The following is a 26,901-nucleotide window of genomic DNA, read 5'->3' on the forward strand; positions in this document are numbered from 1 at the left end:
ATTTTTGTTACACTTAATTTTTCAGTTAACTTAAATTAAATTATTTTAGTTTTCATTTTTTTTTTTTTTAATATTCTTAAAATTTAATTTTTATTAAATTAATGCGATGGTTGGTGTTATACTTCAGACACAAATTTTTGAATATCGTATTAAGATAAGATCAATCTATTATATAATAAAAAATATACGAAAAAGAAAATAATAATAATCCAACAATATTGTAATAATGCACTCATATCACATATTGACATATAATATGCTGCAGCGGACCCTCGACTGAGGATTGTGGACTCCTAGAAGGCCGCGGACCGTAGGTTAAGAACCGCTGATCCAGAGTACTGTGAGCTAATGACAAATCGAACTGAAACTTTGATGGAGTTCCTAATTCCTACAGTTGGTCATGGAACCTTAAACGGTTTAAACAAGATTAAAATTACTGCAAACCAATTAAGATTCAAGGGCATGCGAATTATGCAAGAACAATCGGTGATCTACATTAACCATGTGATATTATCACAACCATTCATCAGACAGTCGGACACAGAGGCAAAACCATCGTTACTGTCAGGCTGATACGCGCGCGCTGCTTCATGCATTCGATGCAATTCGAGGTGTCATGGAAACAGCCGCGCCCGATCGGCGTTTCTTCCATGAACTCCAAAACGCACCCCCAATAGAATGGCAAACATGGCCGCAGTGGCCAAAACTTTCACCATGTCTCATATATAGATAAATATACAAGTGTTTTTTTTCCGTCCCTCTCCGTCTCATGTCACTAGACGACAGTGCCTACGCCAAGTCGCGCTATGCCTTGAGGCGTGTCTCGGTGTGTCGCAGACGTTTTTAAATAATTGTCGTCGCGGTACTCATTGAACTGACACCGTCATGCCGGTGTTCAACCGCGTAAATTCTTAGTGTCTTACACCTAAAGCACCGAACGAATTTCCGTTTTCACGTAAGTAATAATACATTTCTAGATAAGGACAGAACGGTCGAACTCAGTGTCCCGTTCCATTGTCACACCGATGATAAGGCGTATTATAATCTTTACGGTGACCGTCAGTTCACGCTATCTGCCTAGACGTGGGAGGGGGTCGCCCCGGGTATCCGCCGTGTAAATTGCTCACGTCTTGATGCCGAGTTCTTTTTGGTGGGGAGTTCATCGTGATTTTATTTTCCTTTTCATCATCAGTATTTTGGTCCCGTATCATACAACACCCATTCTGACTAATGAAACAATAAATAAAAAAAAAAAAATCATGTATGATAGTTTTCTACTGTAACATTGTACATCAGTGTATAATACCCACCATGCTTGCCCGAGTCAAACGTGATAAAGCTAATTCAATTGATAATGCATAACATCGACATAATAACGTTTATCAAGTTTCTTATGTCGCCCTGACCAAAAATCAATTGTATTCTATCGTTGCTCGTTGGTTCTAATACAGAAACTAAATGTGAAAATCTACATGACGGTTACCGCTGAAATGTATTTGTGTTACGCCCTAAATATTAATGTTGATTCCTATTTAAAGGACTAGGTATTTAGGTAGTTGTAAAATTCTTAATTATCAAATTATAACGATCGATTTCTCCAAAAGATTAACGTTGGTCTTATGCTTTTTCGTTTCAGAAAAATGAATAAAATGGTATAGTTTCATTGTTATAACTCTATTACAAATCAATTATTGACGAAATGTGGAACATGATGTGTGATGTCATGCCGACCATCACCGAAGACAATATTGGTCAACGGCATCAGTTTTCTGGTGAAGACGTTCGTATCAATGAGTTTATGGACACTGTTGTTGAAGAACGTAACAAACTTTTAGACACATTAAGTAAAAGTCAAATCAGGCTTGATGAGACTGAAAAACAACTGGCCGAAGTTGAAAGTGAAAGAAATGCATTGCAAAGACAGATAGATGCTACATTTCCAAAGGTAAGATTAAATCAACATATACTTATTGGCTTGTAGGTTTGGCAAAATAAATTTATATAAAAAAAAATTTCTTTAGGCCTTCTGTAAATCGTTCATTATTATTCATTTATTATTACTTTCAATATGTAATGCATTGAGATTTTTATTTAATTTTTAACTTTATAGGTACCTTAATTTTGCTATAATTTTTCTGAATTTACTTCTCTCATCTTTTATAAATCATTTTTTTCTGTCAATACTTCTAATATCTTAATTATCCTCTTAGTATATTTTCACTCTTAAATGTTAAATATTGTATATATATATATGTACTTTTAATGTCCTGACCTGACCATTAAAAAGTTATATTTTTTGATCAAACACATTTGTTATTAGGAATAATGTTCATCAGTAATGAACTAATAAAATTTAAATAGATACATGTATCTATATAACCCTATTTGTTATTATTATACTTTATTTTTTTGCTTAAAATAGTTCATTTTCAATCTAATAAGTTATTTAATATATTTAAGCTTGAGTATTGATATACCTTGAAAATATGAATACACCCCATTTACCAAAAAGTGAAAAACAACCAATTTAGTCAATAACTTGCAGCAATTACTTTTTAATGCTTTAATGTAATATATTAATAATAGGAATGTTATGCATTTTTGGTAGTACATTTGTAACAGTAAAATATAGGATGTTCAGGAAAGGTTTTTTAGTTCTTTTGAATATATTCAACCGTTACTTGGAAGCATAAAGGAAAAGAATCTTAATATTACAAATAAATATAGATGGGTTCAGATAATTATTAAGGTTTAATATATAACTTGTGTTTATTTAGAGTAATTTTCAAGTACCATTTATTTTATTAATGGTAAATGTTAGATATTTTTGTAAACTTTGTTAAATATATTTACTTTTATCTTATCCCAATTGAAGTTATAATCATAAGCATTTAAAGGTAAGGGTATAAACTAGGTGATTACCTCCCCAGGGTTTCAAAAATCTAAAAAAATTATACCATGTAATGAAACCTGTTTAAGATGCATTAGATTTTAGAGTTAAGATTTTATCTCCACCTTTTTGAACTAATGTCTGCAGGCGACTATGGTTTAAATTTTTAAATTTCAAAATGTAGTGTGAAAATTAGATATTTAAAATAAATTTATTTACAAAATTAAAAATTTAAAAAAAATTTAGTTTAAGTAATTTACTGAAAATAAACATATAAAGATTAATTATGATTAAATATTAACACATTATAATCATCAAAAATTAAGCTTTATGACTGATTTTATAAAAAAAAAAAATATATGAGTATTTAATTGATTTATAAAAGTTATAATTTATGGATTTACTTACAATACCTTATAGACAACACTAGTATCTTTTTGATTATATATAATATAATTTATTTTTATAATACCAATTGAAGTCTAGTCTTAAGAAATATATAATGTATAAATAAATATGATTATTCATAGTATTGCTTGAATTTATTTCCTCTATTGACAAAAATAATTGTTTTACATGAAGCACCCTTCTATGAGATTTGTTACTGTTTCTTCCAACTCAATTTGACCGGGAATAAGTATAAAATATTTTTAATAATGATTAGGGAACGGATTTATATGTAATAAAAATACAGAAATATGTACATATATATGTAAGTATAATTTATAAAATATGTGCTAAAAATATCTAAATATGTGGGGAAAAAAAAATTTAAAAAAAAATGATTATTATTATTAAATTATCAAAAAGATTTGTTGCATTGAATTATTACAATATCTTGTAAATTATCAAATGTTAAATGTTGCCTTTTAGGTATCAAAATATTTTTAAAACGGCTAAATTATCGTTTCACATCAACCGATGTATTAAAAGCATATTTCAAGTACATACTATCAGAAGGCGATAATTCCAAATTTTTAAAAGATTGTCTGCCATTCATTAGGTCATTGATTGTTTTAAAATCAATATTGCCTGAAATTTTTTTCTGTAACAGCATGAATTTTCTTTTTTACGACATCTATTGGTCCGCTTACGAATTTTAATCGCTGATTCAACAATTTGCATACTATCATTTGGGGACATATTTTTTATTAATTATTTTGTTAAATTATTTTTAATTAAAATTAAATTATTTCCAATGTTTCATTTTACATAATACTTTGAGCTTTTCCAATAGCGATAAAAGTTTCTGGATCTAATTTTGAAATAATTTCTTGTATTTTTTGTACGAAGAAGACGTATGAATGATAAAATGATAAAAATATGTAAAAATATGTAAAATAAAAGTATCATAATTTTAATAGGAATGAATTTAAATTATAAACATTTCTTATCGAATCTTAAATATCTCGTTTTAATAAAAATATGCATTTACATATAAATCCGTTCCCTAATAATGATATAATTAACTTAAATCTGAATGTTAATGACCAAATATAATAAACCAATAATTTGTTAATTATTAGTGTATTATGAGATGTTTTCAAAATTACAATAATTTATAGGTACAAGTAAATAGAAGCTTTAGTTATGTTAGGTAAGGTTAGGTTTGACTTGTGCCACCCAACATTTTCTAGTTTGATAAAAATAAGTAATTTTTTTTTTTTTTTTTTTTGTATTATATCTTATATTCTACTTATATTCTACAATAAAATAGTTTATATATTATTTATTTATTTATGTATAAATAATATATTACTTTGTTTTATGTTATGTGTATTTTATGGGTTTTTTTAAATTGACTGAAAATGTTATTATTTTCATTATTATGTGTAAAGCCTTTTTTAATAAATTAGTATTAAAGTTTAAAGTTTCTATATAATATTTCTGTTTCATATAAATTGAATTTTCAATAATTTTTATAGTTGTGTTAAAAATAGTTTTTCTAATGGAATAATTATTGTGGGATTTGAATTAATACAACAGAAAGTACATACTTTTGATAGTTGTACCCTTAATTCAGATAACTGTTCATAGAGAACTTTAAGCTAAGAATTGTGCTCGTCAATAAATGATTATTCGTTGTACTTTTTGTTTTAATATATTCTAGACATTTGTAGGAAAATTTAAAAATCATTTGTATAACAATATGTAATAAATTTGATGTAAACTAATTTGTATAAGTACAGCTTAATGAATTTTTTTTATTTCTTAAAAAATTATTAAAAAACGAAATATTCTAAGATTAATTGCTTCATAGTATACCATTATCTAAAATATTTGGTGTTTAGACAAGAGCATACATCAACAAAAATCACAGGGGGGGCCCAGTGTGTGCTCAGTGCCTCTTGGTGATTATTATCAATAGGTTATATTTAATATCTATGATTTCTAGAATTTGTCCTCCTATATTAAAGTTTTATCCATATAAAATAAGATTAGCTAATAATATACATTTGATATATATTTAATATAAATTAATAATTGTAATATTTTATGTATAAATATATAATAGACATGGAAAAGCCAGGGAGAAATGTCCCCCTTGTCCCTCTCCAATGGATATGTATATATTTGGGTAAATATTATAATTATTATAATTATATTTTACAATTTTATTAAATATATAATTATAAATATTTAAACTATTATAAAAAAAAGAGTCAGTTGCCACAGTTATTTTTTTTTAAATAATTTTTTGAGTCAAAATGCACCAAGTTTTATTATCACACTGTTTTGATTAATAAGATATTATTTTATTTTTACCAAGGTAATTTTGATAAGCTAAAAAATATCTGAAAATGTAGACATTTTCAAAAGAGTATGTTTTAAATTATAATTATGTGCTTTCCTTCTTAATATTTTGTTTTTTGTTCAGAATCGTTTTTTATAAAAAAAGATTTATACATTTTTTTAAATTTAAATTATTATTATAATTGCTTTATGCATTTATCTAACAACCAATTAAAATTTTGAATTTCATCAATTAGCATTTTAGGTGTTTAAATTACAATGATAATCCAGCATTTATTATTTTTTTTTTTTATTAGCTGCTAATATTAAAATTATTATAGCTTAACAATTACAACTATAGGTATATTAACTATATATAAATGAGAAGAAGAAAACAAGAGAAATAAAAAAAAGCATTTAATTATTATGATTAATACTATTGATCATGTCACTTTAATTATATTAGTTATAAATTATAAATAATTCATATTTTACAATTTAGATATCCTTCAATATAAATTATTTAAAGGTATGTTATATGATTTATATCAAAATATATTTATTCTACTAAGATAAAGATAAATAATGCAAGGTTAGGTTTTATTTAATTCATATCTGTTATGTATATGAATTTAAAGTGTATACTAGCTGCTACCTACTGTTTATGTTAGAATCGTGCTCAAAATTAATGGAAGGTTGTATCAATTTTTTTTAAATCATATTTTGTTGATCTTTTTAGAGATTGTTATATAACGTTATGAAAATAAAAAAATAATATAATTTAATTTTCCATTCATTGGTATTTATTTTACAGGTGAGTGTAAATTTTCGAGTTTTTTTTTAATTTTAAAAAATTACGATTTTTCTAATAGCTAAGTTCGCAATTAACGCGCGTCTTATCATTGAAACTAGCCTTAATCTGAAAATCAGGTACTGGATATCTTGAATCAATAGTATTATTTATATTACACCTACTGGTTATTACATTTTTTCTGAATTTTCCAAAATATCTTTGTAATTAAAACATAACTTAGAGAATGATTTTGAATGCGTACGCATTTTCGATTTGAATATATTACTTAATAGATATTCTATAATCTACAATAAACTTATTTTGTATGGTAATACACAAATCATTTATAATTTTTTAAATATTTTTTTATTTTAAAAAAGTTAGAACTAAAAAATATAACACATGGAAAATAATTTCTATGGTGTTACACTAAAATATAGTATATCATCGCCCTTTTCCCATACTATTGTATTACGCACCCTTATTGGATCGATAGGCCGGTAGTTGACCTGGTGCCCTACTTATGGCTTATTCAAGTCTCTTACTCCATTTTCTGATTTCTACACTTTCGATATCGATTTTACGTTATATTTTTAATTGATTAATTGTTTAACGCGTACTTTGATGTTACCAATTATACATTTTTAACTAATTATTTATATGTTATATTATTATGTTATATATATTGATGTTTTAAAATGTATAGTTCCTTACTAAGTTGGACCCTGTCAAGACTATATACACCCTCGTCATTAATTATATGCCAAGAATGTACATTGTATTATTTAAAATTATTTTTGTTAGTAATTCTGTGTAAAAAAAATGTCCCATTGTTTTATATCTCAATGCGTTTCAATATAAATATCGACAAATTAACTGAATTATATGCATTTAATACTAAGTGAATAACACACGGGAGTTGCGGTAAAAAACACGTAAAAGGTTATTCGTAAATCAAAGAATTGAATTGACTAATGATCTAGCCTATCGCATATTTTAAAGCTTATTTCCCAGACCACGCTACATGTGGACTACAAAACAGTGGTCTCTCGTGGTCAATAAATTAATAACGTATAAAATAATGATGAGAATTATACCGTAAAAAAATTACGGAAATTTACGTACATTTTTTTAATATTATATAATCGTATTTATTTTTACTAATTTATTACGACTACAATAACATGTTTATAACTCGGCTAACCAACACTACCACTGGATACTTGTCCACACTTAACCTAAGTATTATATTTAAATATTTATAAGTATGAGTAGTATATACATTTTGCAAATTTGAAATTATTTGAACTAAGGAAAAATAACAAAAATTAACTTATTATAAATATATTTATACTTAGCTTTATTACTTTACAGATACTGATATACCTAAATTAAATAAAATGTAAATTTAATAGTTGGACTAATAAACCTATTTAAATCGCTTAAAATATTATGTTCCTCTGATAAGTTATCAGATTCAACTAGATCTTCTGTGTCTTCACTATCATCTTCATTTACAACCTCATCAACATTTTCTAGATATTTAACTGTTGCTAACTTACTTACTGACTGAACATGGTTATTTGATACTAAATTGGTAGAACTGGTAGAAGTTAATGGTGCTATTTTATTGTTACTTTTATCTGGACTTAAGAAATCAATATTATTCACATTAGCTTGAATAAAAAGTAGTTTCGAGGCATTAGTGTTGGTTAATTGGTTTCTTTTTTTATTGTGAATGTGGGAATAAACACTAAAGGATCTTTCAGTAACAGCTGAAGATGCCGGTAAGGAAAGTATAGCTGAGGCAACTGTAGAGAGTTTTATTTTAGAGCAGATTCCGTTCTACCATGTCCTTGCGTCCATTTCACTACAGTTGCACTAAACAACATATTTTGCCCAAAAACCTTCATGCGCATGGAATTCTGCAACTTCAATCGTTGTCTAAAAAAAAAAAATTAAATTAAAAATAGGTATATTGTACGCATTGCCTTTGAGTAGAACTTTTGCCACTTTTTTTTAAATACAATATACCTTCGACGTCATAGCCATCTTTTAAGTTCTTGCCTTGGTAGTTTGGGTTCACCAAATTTGCTGAAAAAATGGATTGGGTGTATAGCTATGTTATAACGTTCATCAATCTTTTTTTAACAACATTGTTCCTTCCATTTGAAGTAATGGAGAAACTGGAATATGAGTTATAAATACAGTTCCAATATTGGTCTGATAATATCTTGCGTTTCACTGTTTTATCTAACTTTTCTATTATCTTAACAAAAATAAACATGGACAATATATATGTTTATAATAAATTTAAATATTTTTCAATTTATTAACATTTATATCATCAGAAACTGCAAAATGCTATACTGTGCTTTTATTTTTTTTAAGTCTTTCTAAATAATTTATGAATAAGCCTATTGGGTTTTTACTGAAAATTTGAAGGAACATTTGATGTTTTTTGCTTTTTAAATACGTGTAAAATTAGGTATAAAAATCAAATGTTGCTAGTGTTAATATGCACATGAAAACATTTGAAATAAATGGTCACTCGATTTTTTAGAACGGTAAAAAACTTACTGAGCTCCCATCAATAAAAATAATATGATAAACGCAATCGTACACAGTCGGACCACTGACGTCACGTCTAACAACAGTCGCAACTTTTCGACAGTATCATTCACAAAATTGTGGTCATCGGTGGTTGAGCACAGCACACATAACCACTCGCCACCAACACGATAATCATGATTTTAATATATTATCATTTTTATTACGTTAGCCTGCATTATAGATAATAGAATAATGGATTATTCTATTATCTACGGTTTATTTATAACTTGCTTCTTTAAAATCCTATCAAATTAGGCGTTTATTATTTGGCTTCGGAAGATCCTTATTTAGTCTAGTTAGGTCCCAGTGTTTTTCAGGTACTAGGTACACTAGTTGAGTCACAATATTTTTCAGGTAATACATTAGTTGGGTCCAACTAATATACAGTTGGGTCCCACGATTTTATAAAGACTAATCTAGTTGGGTCCATAAAAAAAAAAAAAAAAATTCGCTTCTCATTTTTAGAGATCTAGGACTGTCAGTTACCTATAAATTAGAACACAGGTATTATTTTTTTATTAAGTTTCTAATATATGGTATATAATTATTAATTGAAAATTAGAATACTGGTATATGGTAAATAAATAAATTAAATGATAGAAAAAATTAAAAATGTCCACAATTGGTAAACATTTAAATGATAGAGCTTTTACAAACTCAGATCTATTAATTTTTTAATATTATCAAGTTTAAAAATACTTAAAGCTACAGATTTTATTGTCGTAGTGGTTGGACTAAATTAGTATTTTATGATTTTTATAGTCGGACCGAACTCATATATTATTGTTTTTATAATCAGATCCAATTAATTGTTTATCTTGTTTATCATAAATATTATCTGGGACCCTACTCGGATACGCCCATCAAATTACCGATCTTCTCAGTAGTGGTTGTCCAGTACTTAACAAACCTATTATGATCGATTATATATTTATGATAATATCAACAATTGAACTTTTATAGTAATAATAATTAATTAATTTTCCGACAGTAAGATTTATAAAATGCAAAATATATTATATTTATATAATTTGGTTGTATTACCTCCAAAGCCAAAGGCTCTGCTGAAGGCTAGAGTTCATGTGAGTACAATCATATAAGCTAAGAACATAACATAATAATATATAATTATTTAATATGATGCTATGAAATAATGAAAAATGTATAAAAGTTGATAATTAGATTTAAATCTATATTACAAAATTTGTAATTTTTTTTAAATATTTTTTCTATTTGGATATAAAAAAAAAATCCCATTATGCCTTAGTGATCGTTGTGTTCATCTTATTCGCTTTTACTTTTCCGTCATAAAGATAGTTAAATTTTCTCTGAATATGAAAAAAATAATGATTTATAAATAATTAAAAATACACTGTATTATGCGTACTTGCCTATTTATTAGTTGTTTTTTTAACTTATTTTCGGCGTAACACAGGTAGTCTGTGAACTTAGATTAAGTACCTATTACCAACATGATACAAAATAATAATGTTTATTATGTCTGTCATTTTTTAGTGTAATTCACTATACTTATTTTAACTTTCATCAATTTTTATTAAAGTATAAACATGTAGAATAACCGTAGAATCAAGTTATTTTGTGTGTAAATATTAGGGGATTTATCTATAACACATTTTAACGATACCTAATCCAGCGTCAGTGGTAAATTATACGCGTCCAGTGTTTTTTTTTCGTGAAACCAAAAAATATTTTTTAAAAATAATATTTTACGCCTTACATATTTTTCTATTTTACGTAACTTATGTCTAAACATTTTACTTTGACATGGATATTGTATTTTGTCATCAAAACGTCAACAATATAATATTGTTTATTAATTTATTGTTATTATATTATTATTATTTAAGCAGTAGCGGTTTTTTTATTTTTTCTGGGGGGTCCTTTTACATTATCTTGTAATATATGAAGACAAAAAAATGTTTAATCTATTAATAATTTATTACTTAAAGTCTTAAAATATAATTCTTACGCTAACAAAAAAAAACATAAACATTTTAGTTAAAAGACTAAATATATAAAATATAAAATATAATATATCACAACCTAAATGCGTGACCGGGGGGGGTCCAGACTCCCTGAACTCCCCTTCCGATAAAACCACCAGTGACTATAGGTACTTAAAAAACTATAGATAATAAATTCATTTATTATCTATGTATAAAACGTAATATCGAAGTCAAAGATTAAAATACCATATAAATTTTCATATGATAGGGGGCACTTGTTATTCAATTTTAAAAATGCAATTTAGGCTTACAAATTATTAAATCCTATGAAGGGCGCGGAGCCCCTAAAATAATAGGGACCTAGACAGTTGTTCCTTCTGTTGACGCTGTTCTAAATGCTCGATATATGCTATACCTATTGCTATACCTACCCCTGCGGTCTTGTGCCATTAGCCTTATCATTTATAAACTATTTGTATCACTGACTTAGGATATCTTAGTAGTATCTATACTATCTATATTTAATGATATTATTGGTACTATACTGTTTTTTTTTTTTTGCAACATCGATTTAATTATTTGTTTTGAAAAAAAACTGATGGTGACCTATTCTCAATATCAGTTCTTAGAATCAACTTACCTACTCCTAATAAAAATATCTCTTGTACATAAAAGTTTTGAAAACATTTGTAGGTCATCTTATCCCATTAAATATTCCAATTATTTTCTTAAAAATTTACAATTGATTCTATGATTGATTTGTAAATTGTCTTATATAGTTGTAGTATGTTACGTAATTTAACTATATACATAAGCAGAGTAGTTAATTTACAACTGTGTTCCTTGAAAATATTTTTAAAATAATTTCGGGTGTTGCATAATTTTAAAAATAATTTGTATGTATACTTGTAGCTTTAACATATTACCAAATATGCACTTAAACAATTAAAATATATAATTAATATGTGAATTTTAAAGCTTAATTTTAAATGAAAACAATAACTTTAATTACTTCATTCATTTATTTTAATTAATGATACAAATATAAGCATTTAATTATAATTGTAATGTTAATACTTTTTCCAGTTCTAAAAATTAAATGATTTTACTAAAAAAAATCCTTCCTAGAAAAAAGTGTGTTCATGAACAATAAAAATAATGCAACGACAACTATCATCATATTATTTTACTATTATTAAAACTTTAAATTAAAAAAAAAAAAAGTTATATGGAAATGCTTCTTGTGATTTTGTTTTCTTTGATAAAATAAAAAATATTCATAAAATTATCATTTAATGTTTCTTTTAACAAAAAAATATTAATAGAAACAAACATGCTTAGAACAAAAATGTTTTGATATGGATCTTATCTTCCTTTTTATACTTTCAATTTCAATGTAGTGTTCCATTTGAGTATGTTTAAGTATTTTTCACTTTAATATAACTTCAATAGTCTTCAGCATTTGTTTTGTCAGCCTCTTGTGACTCATGATATTCATATTATGTTTATATGTTTATATCTATTTTTTATATTCTTTTTACAGTAAAACCTCGATAAGACGACATTGCTTAGGACCATAATATTTTTCCGTATTTGCGGGGTTTCTGTCTTGACGGGGTTAGTTAATTGTATGTAATTTGAAATGGGGCTAAAAAAATGTTCCGTTACACCGAAGTTCCGTCTTATCGAGGTTTTACTGTAATATTTAATTATCAATTTATAAAAATTGCTTATGAACAGTGCTGTAAAAATGAGTGTGCATTGCATACAGCCCCTGGGTCTCAAGATTTTGATTTGCATATAGGCCTTGAATAGTTTATTTATAGCATTGATTATGAATATAAATAATAATATGTATTATATAGTTCAAAATATACAAATGAACTTTCATTTTTATTTAATAATTTTGAAACTTGTATAAATGAATCATGTGTTCATTTTCAATATAAATTGAAACATAAAACATATAATAACAATAAAATTGATGTATATTCTTATATGTTATAATTTGTTTTACTTCAGGTAACATAAGTTTTTAATTCATTATTTAATTAACTCGGATATTTCTATCGCAACTTTTTTATGCTTAAGTTCTAAAAAAAGTATATGAAAAAACCAATAAATATTAGGAGTATAATGTAATGATTTAAATTATGATGTAATTATTTATTTTATAATTTTTATCTATACTGTTTAGTAATAATAATTTATTATTGTTTGAACTATTTTTCATTTATTATTTTGCATTAAATATTTATGTTACTAATATAAGTTTTTCCATTAAATATAAAATTTAAGTAAGTTCATTAATAGTTCTGAAATGATAAATTTTAAGAACTTTTTAAAACTAAGATTTTTTGTAATGATTGTGCTGACCTTTCGGAACAATTGCAGGTTCCATTTTCAAAGTGTATTTAAGTGACACCACAAATCTGTTAAGATATACACTCTGAAAATGGAACCTACAATGGATCCAAAATGTTAGTACATCACTTAAAACATAGGTGCAGTAAAACCTCGATAAGACGAAATCGCTTGGGACCATGATATTTTTCCGTGTTAACGGGGTTTCTGCCTTGACGGGGTTAGTTAATTGTATGTAAATTTAAATGGGACCAAAATAATGTTCCGTTATACCGAGGTTTCCGTTTAGTCGAAGTTCCGTCTTATCGAGTTTTACTGTAAATAAAATATTCTTGTTGTATTGTCTATTAACACTTAACAATGATTTTAAAAAATACATGAACAAATTATTGTTAAAACACAATTAGTATTAATGTTTTGTATTTTTTGATTTTTAAATATTATTAAATACAATTAGGTTTGGTTATGGTTTTACAATTAATTAACTTCATAATTTTTAATTATTATCTGTAAATTGTTAGGTAAAAGGTAATCTTACGTTATTGTCAACAGGTATATGGATTGTGTTTTGTTTAACAAAATTTGAAAATCCCTTCACTAAATTATAACTATGATATTTCATAGTTGTCATTGTTATATTATTACAGTTTAAAGTTGTCAGTTTATATGTTATATTTATTATTTGATGCAGCGTTTCCCAAAATTTTTTTCTGCCAGACCTCTTAGACATAATAAAAATTAAAAAAACAATAATAAATTATAATACTTTGTTATTTTAAATTCATATTCGCGGACCCCCTCCGCTATACGTGCCGACCCTTAAGGGTCCGCGGACAACAGTTTGAGAAATGCTAATTTAGTATATAAAAGTGTATTCGCCTAAAAAAAAAAAAATAGTTATATAAATTTATATTTTAAATTTTCACCCTCCATTTATGGCAATTAAAAAATGAGTGTGTAGTAATATTCTAATGCCCTTTGATTATATATCTCCTTATACTTGCTTCTATACTTAATTGAGAGTAATAATTAATCAATTATCTTAATTTATTATATAGGAAATTGCAGCTTTAAGAAAAGAACTGAGTCTGACAAGAGATCAATTAGCTGCTAGAGATGAAGAAATAGCTGAACTAAAAGCAGAAAGAAGCAATACAAGAGTATATATTTTTATATTTTATATTTTATATTACTATTTTTTAATTTTGCTTATTTTAGTTACTACTTGAACATTTGGAAAGTTTAGTATCTAGACATGAAAGGTCAATTCGATCCACTGTCATAAAAAGACAAACAAACCAAAATCCACAAGCATATTCAGGCGTTTCTAGTGAAGTAGAAGTTTTAAAAGCACTAAAAAGTCTTTTTGAACATCATAAAGCTCTTGATGAAAAAGTATGTAAATTAGTATGAATTAACAAAAACAATTATTTCAAAAATATATAAACTATTAATAATAAAATTTAATAAATATAAATAAAATGTTTTTATTTTTATTATACTAACTAATAGACATTTTTTAGTATTTTAGAAAAATAATTAAGTTTTGAACTACCATATAGTTTTTATTTTTTTGTAAAAATATATATTTTAAAAGTTTTAAATATAAATCAAGGTGTATTATATGAAATTAATGTTTTCTTTCAGTACAGTATTATAGAAATTAATAAATATAATATGTTCATTAAATGTTAATATTTTACGGTAAATAAAATTTTTATGAATTTTTTAATTTTTTTCCGGACAGGTAAGAGATAGATTAAGATATGCTCTAGAAGCCAATGCTAAACTTGAAGAGAAATTGGAAAGCACTATGCAAGAGGTAATTAATATTTTTTAAATATACGTTTATTTTTTTTAAATTTGTTATATTTTGTAGCTTGATGTTTTAAAATCTGGTGGTAAAACAGACGATGAATCTGTTCAAGAAAATGGAAGTACTGATAATGTAGATGGATCTTCCTCTCAACAGCCAATTATGAAAGTAATTTTAATTTTATTTTTAAATAATATATAGCAGATTAAATCATTATTTTTTGTATTGTAGCAATATGTAGATATGCACTAAAATACTGAAAATATTGTTTAAATTGTTGCATAGTAACTGAATTTATTAGATAATAAATTATTTAATTTTAAATAAAATACTATTTAATAGAAGTAGTTTAGATTTTTATATAGAATATCAATACAATATTAAAAATGTTGGACACCATTATTTTTTCAGCTAAGCTAAAGCTATATATAAGAATTTTAAAATTATTAACTTTAAAAACTATAATACAGTAAAACCTCGGTATAATGGAACATTATTTTGGTCCCGTTTCAAATTACATACATAAGCAATTTTTATAAATTGATAATTAAATATTACAGTAAAACCTCGATAAGACGGAACTTCGGTATAACGGAACATTTTTTTAGCCCCATTTCAAATTACATACAATTAACTAACCCCATCAAGACGGAAACCCCGCTAACACGGAAAAATATCATGGTCCTAAGCGATTTCGTTTTATCGAGGTTTTACTGTATTAAAAAATAATAAAATTATTGGAATTTTTAATTTCCTTTATATTTTATTCTATATTTGAATTTATATCTCAATTTTCTCAAAAAAAAAAAAAATAAAAAAATATTAATAGTAATAACTATACATTTTTAAGAATTTATTACAGTAAAACCTCGATAAGACAAAATCGCATAGGACCCTGATTTTTTTCCGTGTTAGCGGGGTTTCCGTCTTGACGGGGTTAGTTAATTGTATGTAATTTGAAATGGGGCTAAAAAAACGTTCCGTTATACCAAAGTTCCGTCTTATCGAGGTTTTACTGTAGTTTTATACTTAGTATTTATAATCAATGGTACTATATTGATAAAAATTAATTGCTCCAAAAATGTCTCAATAAATTTGAATTCAATTTTAACTAAAACTATCATTGACGATTTCAATGGGGATAAAATAGTAAGAGTGATTTTATACAGTATATTTAATATTATTGCTATTTATAATTTTTTTTTTTTTTTTTTAATGGTATTTATAGTTTTGGTTTGAGTTCTGAGTGAATATACATTATAATTGCATATAATTATACTACTATTATAATATAAATCCTAAAAGAAATATATAAAAGTGACAATTTTTATTTTTATTTTTGACCATAATTTATTTAATAATACTTAATATGAAAGAAAATATGATGATAATTGTTATTAATATACATAAATTGTCATTTTCATATCATATTTCACTGTAGTAATATTCTTGGAGTATAATAGGGTAATGCTAGCATGAGTATTTTTAAGCGTTTTGTGTAAAGTGATTGATTTGCATGTCAGAATAGAACACTGAATGGTCACATTGATGAAACTACTGAGTATGCACAAGATGAAAAGCTAATCAACACTCATGCTGACAATTGTGTGATTAATAGTATTGGTGATGAGGTTTGTCAAAAAATATAATAACAATCATTGTCTTAAAAAGTAATATAATAAAATATATATTATTTAACATTTTATTTAACTTAGAATTCTGAATATGGTACGTGGAAAATGAACGAATTATCTAGTCGAGTATCTGAATTAGAAGATTCACTTTCAAAAACACAACGAGAACTCCACAAGTCCCAAGAAAATAGTAACAATTTACATCATGAATTAAGAGAAACCATTTCAATTAAAGAAGAACAGGTACGTTGAAGTAATTTCAAATATTTAATTTTTTTTTTTTACCTTATCTCTTAGCCATTTAAAGGATATCAAATTTCCTTTAGCTCAAAAACCCCTAAAGGTACAGTTTCTAAGGTACGACATGTCGCGGCGACTAGTCGTCGCGCCTGACGGCCGCAACCAGTCATCGCGACGCTTTTCGGATAGAGTGGTTTCCAAGACGCGACAAGTTGCAGCGTCACAACTGGTATTCGGTCAGCGTCCGTTTTTAAACTTGTTCAAGTGCGCACGTATTTTTCATATAATATAATATAATACCATATCACTACGAATAGATATATTTTAAATAATAATAATATTCTTCTTACACTATTATAATTAGAAGAAGAAGAACAACAACAACAAATTTTAGTTACTTTATCGCCAAACATTAAAAAACCTACAAATTAATTATTTATATATCGGGATAGAGAATAATTGATGATGATCAAATTTCATATTTTTGAATAATATTTTTATAATTTTGATCTCTAATATTGTAAAGAAGTGTATTATTTTGGACTTCACGAATTAGAATTTCGTCTTCCGATGCCTAGAATATCAGTGTTAATGCCATTATATCTACAAACGTTTCAATAGTCGTTGCGATGTCTCGCGGCGACATGTCGCAAGGTACTGCTCTCGGAGCAGTAGTGTCGTCGATGATGACTCAAAGTTAGGTCGCTGCTACTTGTAGCGTCTTGCAAATCAATGAATAACATTTTCGTATAAAGAGATGTTGACGACTTGTCGCAGTGACAGGTCACCGCGACATAGAAACCGTACCTTAACTACTCTCATTTTTTTATATTATTTATTTTCTAAATTCATGATGCCTCTTACCTATTGTTTCTGCCTCATTTTTTCTTATAACATTCCTAAATCATCTCAATCTACTCTTCAACATTTTTTATTATAAATGGTATTAATTAAATAAGTATGATATATTTTATAGGAAGAACAGATAAGTTCCTTGGAAAAAAAATATCTAAATTTGCAACGTGAATCCACTACATTACATGATTTGAATGATAAATTAGAGCAGGAACTACAGCATAAAGAAGCTCAGTTGAAAGTATGTTTTATGTCTGTACTTTTATATTTTGTTTCAAAGCAGAAAATAATTTTTATTTTATAAATTTCCAGTTACAAGAAGAAAAGACTCGTGCTACTCATGAAAAATTAGAATTATGTGAACAAAAATTAGCACAATTTGCCACACTGCCAGAAATAGAACAAGAACTAAAACAACGTATGGAAGCCCTTACCCAGGTAAGGGCTCAGGTACGAGATTCGTTCAACAGATCAAACTTTTTCTCAATTTTACTTTTTTTTTTTTTCTTACCCACCTGTTGTCGAACTCGTATTATTTTACTAGTTTAGATTTTAGTGTTAGTATATTATTTTAAGTGTTTAATTTTTATCAAGTTTTGAAATGCATTTTTTTCTATTATGCTTTAAGCACGGTTTAAAACTTGCTATTTTTATAATGATACATATTCTTTATTTAATTTCTAACCTATCACATTTGTAAATATAAATTAGATTAAATATATTATAATAATATAATAATAATTATCAATTGATAATCAACAATACCTTCTGTGAATAAAGTAGTAACTCAGTATTTTTATTCTAAATCATTACCACACATTTTTTTTTTTTATTAATAGTAAATCAATAATGTTTTGAATTAACTCTTATGGCCTAATTATAATATTTTAATATAAATAATTATAAATTATAATTACTGTTATTTTCTTAATAAATTATCAACATCTATATTGTAGCTTATTTAAAACATGATATTACAATTAAAAATGGTTGATAACTATTTTGATTTTCATTATTTTTCTAATAAACTACTATTCTGTTTTTAATTAATGGATAATTTAAAAACTATAATTCAAACATTTTTGTATTTTAGTTACAAATATTTCCTCTGATGTTAAATAGTTATATATTTAACTAAAAATAAATGTTTTTTATTTAGTCACAATTATTAAAATATTTATTATTTAATTAAAGTATTCAATATTTTGGTATAAAATAAATTATACCTAATATGTCCAATCAAATTATAAAAATAATCATTTAATTATTTTTCGTGATCAAATTTTAATACTTTTATATCTGTCTGAATAGATAAATAAGAATTACAACCATATAAATTATATTTGATCTTATCAACAAAATATGTTAAATTTTTTTGTACATTACTATAGATTATAGATTAATTTTTAAAATTTCTTTGTTCTTATTACACTTATGATTATAGAAACTTAAAGGTAAAAAATACCATTAATTATTTTATATTTTTTCTTTTAATATTATTTTATATATTTATTTATATTATTAGAAATTGTGTTTTGAATGTTTGAACCATGTTAAGAGAACAGTAACTTAGAACTAAAATAAAATCATAACTCCTTGGACAAATCAACCTAACCTAGATTTTAGATTAAAACTTTAAATACTTTACTGTTTCAGTTCATACTACATGCTTTATAGCATTAGTTTTTACTCAATCTTAATTAAATACATATTTACTTATTGCCATTTATTAATATTTCTTCACAAAGATTGTTTAATAAGATATTTAACAACATATTTTTATTAAAAACTATTTGGCTATTTTAAGATTTGAGTGATTCTTTCTTCCTAAAATTCCATGTAATTAATGTGTACTTAATTTTTTATAATTATATAATTTAACTAATATTTTAACCACAAAATATTTATATTTTATAACAAATAAAAAGTATAACAGAGTTTATAGTCCATAATTAATCGGGCTCGGATTGTATAGCACTAAAAAGAACTGAAATATGCGCTATAGTATGTCAAAAAAAAAAAAAAATTAAAAAATGCACTATAATATGCCCTAAAAATATTAAAAATAGCAATAATAGCAACAAAAAAAAAAAATATATAGTAATAAAGAATTATAATTTATAAAAGTGACCAAACGATACGTAGAACTGACACTGAAATATGTACCCATATGACAGTCGACAGTTTATTCTACAGTCTAAACAATAATAAAATAATTATAAATAAAACCGATAAGAAGTCTTAAATGAATAATATTCTGTATAGTCAAGTTACCTAAAAATAGATTATAATATCAATAATATGAAACAAAAAGTGGATTTTTTTTCTTATAGAATCACATAAATTAATTTTTTTCTTCTATTTTTAATTCAATACGAATGAGATTTATGAAAAATACAAAATAAAACTATGCATAATAGCAACAAAAATAGCATTATAAAATTTCATATTCGGAGTCCCATGGGCATAAAATAAATTTATCACTCACTTCACTATTTTTATCTTTATCCTATAATAATAAGCGAGTGTTATAAAATCTGAGCCCTGATAATTAATAATAAAAATTTAAATTTAAATATTTATTTGATTTATACAGGTTTTGATAAATTAAAATTTTTGAATTGTAAACTAGTTTTTGATAATTTTTTATTGTTATGCTCACTAAATAGGTACATATATGTATATATTTTTATTTTTCTATTTTTATTCTATTAAAATAGATAAATTAATTTGAAAATATACTATAGGCTCAAGAAAGACATGGTACTGCAGAAGATCGTATTCAGAGGTTGGAATCACAAGTTGAAGAGAAAAATGCTGAAGTTTTGAGAGTAAATCAAAGACTTAAAATGAATGAAGAACATAATACAAGACTATCAGCTACTGTTGACAAATTACTGTCAGGTTATTAGTTATTATATAATATAGCTAAAAGTTTTTATTTTTCTTTGTTATGAAATATAATTTTAAATTTTTTTAGAATCCAATGAACGTCTTCAAGTACATTTAAAAGAACGAATGCATGCTTTAGAAGAAAAAAACATGTTGACTCAAGAATTAGAAAAGTGTCGTAAGCTAGTTGAAGAATTACAAACAGAAAAGGTTTTTTTTTATACATTTAATTTAATAATTATATTCATTGTTAATGTTTTAATTTGGTTTAGACTGAAATATTGAAAGAACTTGGTAAAGCACGTATGGAAATTGATAATATTAAAAGGCAAATGCTTCAACAAGAAATTGCTTTTAATATTCAACAGACTGATGCATTAACTAGGTTAGTATTTAATTACATTTTTTGAGGTTCTAACTTAACTAAAATTAACAATTTTTATAGGAGTCTGTCTCCTGGTGGCCCTGATCAAAGTGGTTTTGTTCAAAGTTCTAGTCAACATTCAAATTTTGATACTCATTCATTGTCACGTCGATCAATGAAATCTAGAATGTCTCCAATGGAATCAAATCATGCAAAAGTAATTTAATAACATTTTTCATTTTTGTATTAATTTCTAACATAACATTTCATAATTAAAATCTTTATTATATAATGTTTATTATTTATTTAATAAATATAATTAATTTTGTGCTTTACTGTCAAAATTATGACTTAAAAATATTTATATGTTTTGGATAAATTACCCATGCATGTATTTAAATGTTTATAGGAATGGGAAAAATTACAACAAGCTCACGTTTTGGCTAATGTACAACAAGCATTTGATGCTTCTAGTGATGTTGATATGGATGGTGGTGATGATGATCTTGATGACGAGGCAGGCATGTATTGTGATACAGGAGAACCATTATCTCCTTCAGCAGCAGACGCGCAGACATTAGCTCTAATGTTACAAGAACAGCTAGATGCAATTAATACAGAAATTAGACTAATTCAAGCAGAAAAACAAAATACAGAAGCTCGTGCTGAAGAACTGGAATCTAGAGTTGGCAGCATGGAACATGTTAATCTCTTATCTAGAAATCGTAACTATGAGCGTCAATCACCTCCAGTTAGTGGCCGGTCTACACCTCAGAGAGAGTATTTACATAAATATCATTCAGTGAGTAAAATGTTTTAGTATAAATATAATTTTCTTTCTTAGTCACCAATCCATACATTCTTCTTTGCATTCTCATATTTATTGTATTCATTCAGAATGGAACATAGTGCAGAAGAAATGTCCTACATTGCATCTTATCTAATCTACTTTTTAATCTTATCCTTTTTTAATATAATAGATCTTTATTCTTAACACTTAGTTTTACAACACTAGTTAACACTTAACACTAGTTTTATATAATTATTAATTAGGTTATTAAAATTTGAAGATTTTGTTAATATCTGATTTAAATATAGCTTCAACTTAATGAAGAAGATGATATGGGCATTTCATCAACTCAAGATAACAATGGAGCAGCTAGTCCATTAACTGCACGTTCAATGAGGTTGGAGCGAGTTGCTCAAGCTTTGGCTCATAGTCAAGAAGAACTTAGAAGGTTAGTTACTTAATTTCATAATTAGATGGTTATAAAAATTAATTTGTTGTCTTAGACGTGCTGGCATTAATACTGTTCCATCAACACTAAATATGATAAACTACAACCCTTCATCATTAAGGTATGGTGTTTTTAAACTTATTTGGTTTGAAATAAATAAATATATTTTAATTTTTAACACACTGTAGTGCTGTGACATATGTAATATATTATCTAATTAAGATATTATAAGGCTTATATTTATTAATAATATATTTTATTTAAAAAAACAATAAATAATCTAGTTGAAAAAAAAAATATTAACACCTAATTGTTGACATACATAATTTATTAATAATTATCCAACTCCATTGTTATCATTTATTAAGACGATATCACACTTGCATGTGTTGTTTTACTAATGTACAACATAGTGAATCTATGTTCAATTTAATATGAAAGTAAAATAATCTATTATCAAAGTTAAGGGGTAGTTTATTATCAGTGCCATGTTATAAGTTTTTTTATGATGTTTTAATTTTTAAGTGAGTTATGATTATGTTAAATATATTAAAAAAGCTCAACTCCCTTAAATACTAAAATATTGTTAAAAAAAACCTATAACATCACACAGATAATAGTTTTCCTTCTAAGTTTGATAATAAGTCTATTTACTCCTCTAATACAATAAAAGTGATCAACACAAAATTGGCTCAACTGAACACAGGCTTGCTATGTAGTAAGTTAGTGGTATCTAAGTGGTAACAAAATATTTCATGTAGAATTCTATCATATGTTAGATTATTTACAGAACTATAAATTGTAAATATTAATAAAATAACCAAGAAGTATATAGATTATTGATTAATATTTATTAGTAAAATTTATAGAATAAAGGAAAAAATGTCCAAGTTTCATGTACAAGTTATATTATATTTAAATTTTAATAATTGATGTTAAGAGAATAGTTTTATATCACTTATATTCCCTCATATATTTTATTTTTCTGTTTCTATTAACTTTTTGTATATATTTTGTTAATTAGGTACTATTTTCTTTATATATACAACAACGCAATTACATATTAGCTGTACTTAGTGCTTCTTAGATATTTGTAGTAGCTGTTGGTTTGGGTTTGTAATATAGGGGTACCAGTGGGTTTTCAACGCCTCCATCACCGTTGTCCTCTCGTCACAGCAGTCAAGATTCTTTGCATCATGGACCAACATTGATGGGTCAAACTGGTACTAGTTTGTCAAGTATATCAAGTGCTTTTAGTGTCTCTCAAATTCAATCATATCATCATACATTACCTTCGTCTGCATCTGCTGCAGCTCAAAAGAAAAAAGGAATAAAATCATCTCTTGGACGATTTTTTAGTAAAAAAGAAAAGGTATATTTTTAATGATAACATTAACATTTTTAATAATGTTCTATTGATTTTTTTTTTTTTTTATAGCAAGGAAAAGGTAAAGACGGAATGAGTGGTATGTTGAGTCAAATGTCTTCTTCTGATATGTCACTAGCTAGTTCCTATGCTGGAGATGATACTTCCAGTTTATGCAGTGCTAGTTTAGGACAAAAAGGTGATTTTGACCGAAGAAAAAAGAAAAAGTAAGTGTTGTAAAATGATTTAATTGTAAAGAATTATAATGTTTATATATATATATTTGTAATTATATTTTTAGGCATGAATTACTTGAAGAAGCAATGAAAGCTGGAACTCCATTTGCTTTATGGAATGGACCAACTATTGTTGCTTGGTTAGAATTATGGGTTGGAATGCCAGCTTGGTATGTGGCAGCTTGTAGAGCTAATGTTAAGTCTGGAGCTATAATGAGTGCATTATCGGATACTGAAATACAAAGAGAAATTGGAATTAGTAATCCATTACACCGTTTAAAACTAAGACTAGCTATTCAAGAGATGGTATCCTTAACAAGTCCATCTGCTCCTGCCAAATCATTACGTTCAACATTAGCTTTTGGTGATATGAATCATGAATGGGTAGGCAACTATTGGCTACCATCACTAGGACTGCCTCAATACCGATCTACATTTATGGAATGTCTTGTTGACGCTAGAATGCTTGATCATCTTACAAAACGTGATTTTAGATCACAGTTAAAAATGCTAGATGGTTTTCATCGGTTAGTGTATATTAAATTTTTATTTTTAAAAATATTAAATCAAATTTTGCCTTATTTTTGTTTAGAACAAGTCTACAATTTGGTATAACTTGTTTAAAGCGAGTAAATTTTGATAGAAATCAACTAGAAGAAAGACGTCGCATTGCTGAACATGAAACTATTGACATTTTAGTGTGGTCTAATGAAAGAGTGATTAAATGGATAACTAGTATTGGTTTGAAGGTGTGTATATTTTTATTTTCGTTAATTATACATTTGTTGATTCTTCAAACAATTCATAAGAAGTCACATAAGTAGCAATAATAGAAAAATATATTTCTAAAAAGTTACAAAAAAAAAATCTAAAAAACTGTTTATAAAGTATTTGCATTGAAATATCGTATATTTTCTCGCTAAATATATGTATTAAAATTAGTTTATTTAATAATTTCAGTGTTAGCTATACCCAGAGCTGTAAAGAATACTTTTAAAAAGTATTAAGTATTTTTATATTTTTTTTCGAGTTTTTAAGATACTACTTTAATTGTATAGTATTTCAAATACAACTCAAATACTTTAAAAAGTCTTTGGAATACTTTTCAAATACTTTTGTAAAAAAATATTTGGAGTAATTAGGCCATAGTAAACTAACATTTTGCAGAGAAATAATTAAAAAGAATGCATTATGCTGTTCTGAATCACTGTCATCATCAGTATTTTGGCTAGAATTACTCATTAAAACTTGAAGTAATTGTAGTAACTATTAGGTTATAAACACAACTACACAAATCTTTAAATTAATAAATGAAAATAGTGTAGTCTTGCAGCTATTTAGTGATTGTGGGAAAATCTATGATATTCTCGTAATCCTGTATAACCAGGTATATATCATATCTGATATTAACAGTTACCTATGTAATAATAAAAAAAGAAATTTTGTTATTGAATTGGTATCTATATTTAGAAACCTGGTTTTTACAAACCTTCGTGCTTTGATTATAGTTGGCAATATTTTTCCAACCAAATATTTTGAATAAAATTAATATATTCGAAAAAAAAAATTGTATCCAATATAAATAAGTATTTAATAGAAAAAAAGTATTTAAAATACCATTGAAAATACTTCGTTCTGAAAGTATTTAAAAAATTATTCAATACTTAAAAAAGTATTTGAATACTTTTATTCAAATAATTATACACAAATACTTTACAGCACTGGCTATAACCAACATATGAAGTATATAATTTATACTTGCTTCACTGTTTTTTACTATTTTTATTATATATATATATAAGTAATAATTCTAATTTTAGGAATATTCCAACAATTTAATCGAATCTGGAGTACATGGTGCAATAATTGCACTAGACAAGAATTTTGATTCTAATACACTTGCTATGGCGCTCCAAATACCTCCACAAAACACACAAGTATGTAGTAGATTGATTAAAATTTAAAAAAAAAAAAAAGAAATCATATTTTAATTTTTTTAATTAGGCTCGACAAGTATTAGACACAGAGTTCAACAAATTATTAACCATATCATCAGAACGGAGATTAGACAGTAGTTGTAGTGATCTTGGAGCCTCCTGATATTACCCATCCACCTCTCAAGATTAAAAATGAGAGGTGCTGGATTTGACTGTTTTAACTGTGCCACATCAGCACTCATTAAAGTTGCCTAGTGGCATGGGTAGTTATTGCATATTTCAAAAAACAACAATTTGTTTTTTATTTTATTTTATCCTTTTCATATTTTAAGTGGCATTTTTGAGTTGAAAAATAATTTTTGAAACTTTTTTTTTTTATTGTTATTATACTAAGGAAATTGTTAATAATTTCATGAGAAAAATTACCATTTGACTAATTAATTTTCAACATTGATTCTTTTTAAATTTGTTTTTATAACGTTTGTTATATGTATAAATTAATTTCAACATCAAAAAAAAAAAAAAATTGTATACTTGAGTAATCATAAAAATTCCCTAGATGAGAAGGATATAAATGACAGAAAGTGCACAATTTCAGTGAGATTAAGTACCAAAGTATTGTTTTAATGTATTATGTGTATACTATTAGCATTAAGAAGTATTTACCTAACCATGATATGTACTAATTAGTGAACTAAACAAGTATAAAAAATTCTTTAACAACCTCTAATTTATAATCGCGATGCACAAACGTAATTGTTTTTATCTCTTCCTTCGCTGTTTACATTCAGTTTGTTTTAAAACTGAAATACTATGAGAGTAAAATGTATAAGTTTAAAATGTTTTTTAAACTATTAATATTATTTATTTTATTATTTTCCTTTTTTTGTTAGTGGCCAGTGTCGTTTATGTATTTTAAATGTATATCCTATCCTGTTATAGTAAGTAATATTCATAATAATA

The 26,901-nt window shown here is 25.8% G+C and overlaps 1 protein-coding gene across 6 annotated transcripts; it reads left to right on the forward strand.

Moving 5' to 3' along the window:
- Positions 1-677: 677 nt before the first annotated feature.
- On the forward strand, positions 678-26,282 carry LOC112684810 (liprin-alpha-1). 6 transcript variants are annotated; one of them, XM_025556494.1, is made up of 23 exons: positions 678-955; positions 1,637-1,945; positions 14,419-14,520; positions 14,579-14,755; positions 15,108-15,182; positions 15,240-15,344; positions 16,700-16,807; positions 16,892-17,053; positions 18,027-18,146; positions 18,218-18,355; positions 20,653-20,809; positions 20,886-21,007; positions 21,070-21,182; positions 21,243-21,378; positions 21,571-21,963; positions 22,260-22,399; positions 22,455-22,520; positions 23,525-23,771; positions 23,838-23,992; positions 24,067-24,528; positions 24,594-24,750; positions 25,822-25,938; positions 26,006-26,101. In XM_025556494.1, exons 2-23 carry the CDS (start codon positions 1,700-1,702, stop codon positions 26,099-26,101), a joined length of 3,594 nt encoding a protein of 1,197 aa, XP_025412279.1. In that variant the 5' UTR covers positions 678-955; positions 1,637-1,699. The 6 variants fall into 6 exon arrangements, with proteins under 6 accessions (XP_025412279.1, XP_025412283.1, XP_025412284.1 ...); XM_025556498.1 differs by having other exon boundaries at positions 679-955; positions 18,218-18,343; positions 26,006-26,282; XM_025556495.1 differs by lacking the exon at positions 678-955 and adding an exon at positions 1,182-1,552.
- Positions 26,283-26,901: the final 619 nt, after the last annotated feature.

This window comes from Sipha flava, unplaced genomic scaffold (genome assembly GCF_003268045.1).
Source record: "Sipha flava isolate LNK unplaced genomic scaffold, YSA_version1 258_pilon_pilon, whole genome shotgun sequence".
Classification (NCBI taxonomy): Eukaryota; Metazoa; Arthropoda; class Insecta; order Hemiptera; family Aphididae; genus Sipha; species Sipha flava.